The sequence below is a fragment of the Gekko japonicus genome, unplaced genomic scaffold, assembly GCF_001447785.1.
Source record: "Gekko japonicus isolate JY-2015 unplaced genomic scaffold, Gekko_japonicus_V1.1 scaffold653, whole genome shotgun sequence".
NCBI classification, from domain to species: Eukaryota; Metazoa; Chordata; class Lepidosauria; order Squamata; family Gekkonidae; genus Gekko; species Gekko japonicus.
The window spans coordinates 3342-8811 of record NW_015171524.1 but is presented as its reverse complement, the minus strand read 5'-3'; the positions used below and the strand labels follow the sequence as shown (position 1 = coordinate 8811).

At 51.8% G+C, this 5470-nt stretch overlaps 1 protein-coding gene across 1 annotated transcript in view; it reads right to left on the bottom strand.

The window, feature by feature from the left end:
• Window positions 1–5470, bottom strand: part of TRPM1 (transient receptor potential cation channel, subfamily M, member 1) — a gene marked incomplete at its 5' end in the record, with an annotated part of 68036 nt that overhangs the window by 59228 nt on the left and 3338 nt on the right. The window contains 2 exons of the mRNA XM_015419490.1: window positions 4022–4193; window positions 4846–4970. Coding sequence (XP_015274976.1) covers window positions 4022–4193; window positions 4846–4970 — 297 coding nt within the window. The remainder of the gene's footprint in view (window positions 1–4021; window positions 4194–4845; window positions 4971–5470) is intronic.

The following is a 5470-nucleotide window of genomic DNA, read 5'->3' as shown; positions in this document are numbered from 1 at the left end:
CTTCTTCTTTTACCTCACAGGGTGTCTGTTGTGGGAAGGGGAAGGGGAAGGGAAAGGAGTTTGTGAGCCACTCTGAGACTCCTTTGGGTAGTGAAGGGCGGGGTATAAATCCAATCTCTTCCCTTCTTCTTTTACCTCACAGGGTGTCTGTTGTGGGGAGGGGAATGGAAAGGAGTTTGTAAGCCGCTTTTCCGGGCCTTCACATCTCTAGCTGTAACTCTCGAAGGCTCATACCTTGGAAATCTGGTTTGTCTCTAAGGCATTTCTGGACTCGAGTCTAGTTATTCAAGGGAGGGGAGTTTCCTGTTCTTTATGAACTAAGATGCTGTGTGAATGCGAAGGAATGAGCAAAGGGAAGGGGAAGCATCTGTGGAATTGTACGGTTCCTCTCTGAAAGAACGACGACAAAATGTCTCCAGTTCTCCAGATTTGGGACATGAGGGCTAGACGGAGTACGTTCTTCAGGGGGGGAAGGTTTATTACTATTACTGGACATTCGCTGGGATGGCTAAAGGAAAAATCTCCAAATTCAGTGGCCGATGGCTGGGAGGCAGGAATAAAGAGAGGCCTGTAGGGCCCTGGTTGTGGGCCTTAAGAACATCAGAAGAGCTTTGATGGATCAGACCAGTGAGGGTCCATCCATTCCAGCATCCTGTCTCACACAGAGGCCAACCAGTTCCTCTGGACAACCAACAACAGGGCAGAGAGGCCGAGGCCTTCCCCTGATGTTGCCTCTTGGCTCTGGGATACAGAGAATTAGAACTTCTAAATGTGGAGGTTAAGAACATCAGAAGAGCCCTGCTGGATCAGACCACTGGTCCATCAGCCTCTTGTCTCACACAGTGGCCAACCAGTTCCCTTGGAGGTCCAACAACAGGGCAGAGAGGCCGAGGTCTTCATAAGAATATCAGAAGAGCCCTGCTGGATCAAACCAGTGGCCCATCTAGTCCAGCATCCTGTCTCACACCGTGGCCAACCAGTTCTTCTGGAGGGCCAACAACAGGGCACAGAGGCTGAGGCCTTCCCCTGATGTTGCCTCCTGGCTTTGGGATTCAAAAGTTTAGTGTCTTGGAATGTGGAGGTTGAGAACATAAGTCCATAAGAGCATAAGAAGAGACCTGCTAGATCAGATCAGTGGTCCATCTAGTCCAGCATCCTGTCTCACACCATGGCCAACCAGTTCTTCTGGAGGGCCAACAACAGGGCAGAGAGGCCGAGGCCTTCATAAGAACACCAGAAGAGCCCTGCTGGATCAGACCAGTGGTCCACCTAGTCCAGCCTCCTGTCCCACACTGTGGCCAGGCAGTTCCTCTGGAGGGCCAACAACAGGGCAGAGAGGCCAAGGCCTTCCCCTGATGTTGCCTCCTGGTTCTGGGATTCAGAGGCTTAGTGCCTCTCTGAACGTGGAGGTTCCCCTCAGCCACCATGGCTAGTAGCCACTGATGGACCTATCCACTTTGAATCTGTCTAATCCCCTGATAAAACTGTCTATGCCGGTCGCTGTCACTACATCCTCTAGGCAGTGAATTCCACATTTTAATCACGTTCTGTGTAAAGAAGTATTTCCTTTTGTCCGTCCTGAACCTACTGCCCGTCAGCTTCATCGGACGCCCTTGAGTTCTAGTTATTTGGGGAAAGGGAGAAAAAGTTCTTTGTCGACTCATTCCAACCCTTGCGCGATTTTATAAACCTCTATCACAGGGGTCCCCAACCTTTTCTGAGCCTGTGGGCACCTTTCGAATTCTGGGAAGGGGTATCTGAAGAAGTGAGCTGTGACTCCCGAAAGCTCCTCCCCTGCCACAAATTCTGTTAGCCTTGAAGGTGCTCCTGGACTCTTACTCTTTTCTACTGCTACAGACAGACAAACACGGCAACCCATCTTGATCTATCTCCGTAGGGGGAGGAGGTAAGCACCACCGCAAAAAATGGCTTCTACAAGAGACGGAAACAAACCAGAAATGGCTTGGTGGGAGACAGAGAGTGAGAGAATACCTCTCCGGACACCACCCGGGAAGAGGGAAGGCCTGAAGCCAGAATTTGAACAGCACACTGGCTCAGGAAAGCCTAGGTGTTCACCACTCCTTCTGATCCTCCAGCAGAAACCCTGTTCATTTGAATAAGGGCAGCCAATAACAAGCCCTGCCGTACAATGGCCCCGCCCACTTTCTGAAAAGCTCAGCGGGTGCCAAGAGAAGTACTGGCGGGTGCTACGGTGCCCCCGGGCACCCCGTTGGGAAACCGTGCCTATCATGTCCCTTCTGGGGTGCGGGGGGGGAAAGGACGCTAGACCACACAGACCCATTGACTTCGGTCCTTGAGTTTGTTCTGCAGACGCACCCTTTGCAAGACAACGTCCTCCCAAGGGGGGGGAATAAAACCATCAGTGCGAGCCCTTCTAGCATAAGGTTGGACATAACGGCCGGCCGGCGGTCGCGAAAGGACGCTAGACCACACAGACCCATTGACTTCGGTCCTTGAGTTTGTTCTGCAGACGCACCCTTTGCAAGACAACGTCCTCCCAAGGGGGGGGAATAAAACCATCAGTGCGAGCCCTTCTAGCATAAGGTTGGACATAACGGCCGGCCGGCGTTAGAGACGACAGCTGAGCACCCCTTTGCTGTCCCTGCCTCACTGTGATCTCCAGGCATAGGATGACAAAGGGAAGCCCACAGGTCACGTGATCACTGCAGACTCGGTCACAAGATACCTCTCAATTCAGGAACTCGCCGGACTAAAAGGGAAGCAAACGCATTATCCTAAAAAATTGTCTCCGATGCTTAGAGTTAGGTGCCTGTATCCCGCCACTCCCGTTTGTGAAGTTGGAAGCCTTCCTTTATCTTAAATTGGCTCAAGAACTGTGTTTACTTAGTCCTCAAGTGAACTCTGCACGTACTCAGAGGCACACATGTTCTGGGACCGAGATTCAAGTCAGGAAGGATCTCAGCGTCCAAGCTCAAAGTGTGTCGATCAGATCATTCTGCCTCTCTGTCTGGATTCTCAGCGAGGACATCGATTAGTGTCTGTTTTTTTAACCGGGGGTGGGGGGGCTGGTGGCAAAAGACCTACCAGCTTTGGTTCGTTGTTAGATTCATGGCATGAGCTGTACAGGCAGATGAAATTCAAAACACATGCCTTGAAAAAAAAACACTTCTCCCGTCGTAGCAAACCAGAGTTTGTTCTTCCATCTAAGCCCCCGAACTATGGTTTGCTACTATCGCCTCCAACCCGTGGTTTGCTATCCAGGTTTAGAAGCAAACCACAGTTTGTGATTTGGACAGAATAACAAACTATGGTTTGCCGTGAAAGTGTTTCACTTTCAAGCAGCGAGCGTGCAGGCACCGGGCTCCTTCCTTTAACATTTAAACCCTCTCTGCCAGTGTTCCCTCTGAGCTGAGTGAGTGTGAGCTAGCTCACAGTTTTTTAGCCTCCAGCTCACACCATTTTTTTCTTAGCTCAGGACGGATGGCTCCAGAACAAACTAATTTATGCCGTAGCCAAATCGCTCGCTCACAACTTTAATGCCAGTAGCTCACAAAGTACAATTATTGCTCACAACACTCCACAGCTTAGAGGGAGCATTGCCTATCTTTTGGTCTAGCCTAAATCACAGGGTTGTTGTAAGGACAAAATGGAGACCGCCCCCCTAAGTACGTTACCAAGAGCTGCTCAGAGGAAAAGTGGGAGAAACGTAATTAACAAATAAAGCCAAATGCTCAGTTGGGAAACCGAACGGCCTGGAGGTTTGTTATCAAGCTGATGCATCATTCCCTGGTGTCGTATTGTTATGAGTGCCAGGAAAATAAAGATTTACTTTGTACACATTCAGCAATAAGAAAGGGGCAATTGTTGTCTAATCACAGGACAACTTTCGCAGTGGCAACCTTTAAATTCTTCCACGTTTTCCTGTGGAACGAGGTTTATGGTGGGATGAGGGTTTGCTGCTTAGGGCTCTGGTTGCAAAAACAGTAAAGACAATAACAATTGGAAAGGGGTGCCCGGCATGTGAAAAGCCGCCACTTACGGGTGTTGATTTTCTGGAGGGAGATGTGCTTCTCCAGCTGGCGCCGCAGTTTGACTTCCGCCCCGTACTTGCCGAGGGTGCCGTTGTCGGCGAGGATAAAGTGCGTATGAGAACTGTTGAGCACAGAGAGTTTGCTTAGTGGATTTGACATGGTTTGATAAACCTTTGTCACCTGCCAAAAAGAAAAGTGCAATTTTTTTACTGGCGAACAAACGGAACGCGGAGTCAGCTAACTGTCTGTTTAAATGTACGGCTCCGTCTGAGCGGTTCCTAAGTGGGACGGGCTTCCTTGGGAGGAGGTGGTGGGCTCTCCTTCTTTGGAGGTTTTCAAACAGAGGCTGGAGGGCCATCTGACAGCAATGCTGATTCTCTGAACTTAGGCAGATCGGTGGTTGGGTGGGAGGGAGGTATTTGTGAATTCCCTGTATTGTGAAGGCGGTTGGACTAGATGACCACGGTGGTCCCTTCCAACTCTATGATTCTATGACATCTACCCTACAGGCTTCGGTTTGGTACAGATGAGATGTCAGGAAAGCAAAAAGCTCTCCCCCCCCATGGGACTCTGCACAACTTCTTATTCCCCATTTTCTCCAGGGGAGCTGATCTTGGTCGTCTGGAGATCAACCATGAGAGCAGGAGATCTCCAGGTGCCACCTGGGGATGTTGGCAACCCAACGTTTGACAGACACCATCTGTGTTGGCGCACACCTCAGCAGATGTTTGCCCACTGAAACAGTGCCGGTCTCCCGCATTCAGCAACAGTTGACCTCAGGCGATAAGTAGCACCCCAAAAAGGGAAACTTCGCAAGGAGGCCAGAACTTACGTCTCTCCCAATGAGGTCCTCCTTATTTTCCACGATGCCCCAGGGGGCAATCCCTATGGCACAGATGCGTCCTCTGGACTTGGAAGAATGATCCTTCAGAGCGTCTCCGACGTGGCGGATCACCCCTGCCGGAGGGAACAAACCCTTTGAGGGGGAAAGCCCATCTGGTTCTCCTTTAGGCAGGGGTCGTTTCGTAGAAAAAGAGCTAGGGGAACTCATTAGCATACCTCATTAGCATATGCCACACCCCCTGACATCACCGGAAGTGTGTCATAAGGCCACACCCCCTGACATCACCGGAAGTGTGGCATAAGGCCACACACCCCGCCCGCACCGGTCCTGGCCACCGCCGCCGGCCTTGCAGCTCCACTGCTGAGCCCCATGAGGGGCCTGGCGGTGAACCTGCAAGGCCGGTGGGAGTGCAAGGAAGCCCCGCAAAGGCCTTCCCTGGCCCCAGGCAGGCAGGGTGGGGAGAGGCAGGGAGGAAGCAACTTACCCTCCCTCTTCTCCTGCCTCCTCCTGGCTCAATGAGGGCCGGAAGCGGGGCTGCTGGAAGCAGGGGCGGGGCTTCGTCATGTGCCCCGCCCCCCGTACCTCACTCGGGGGAACTGCGATCCCCCGCGAT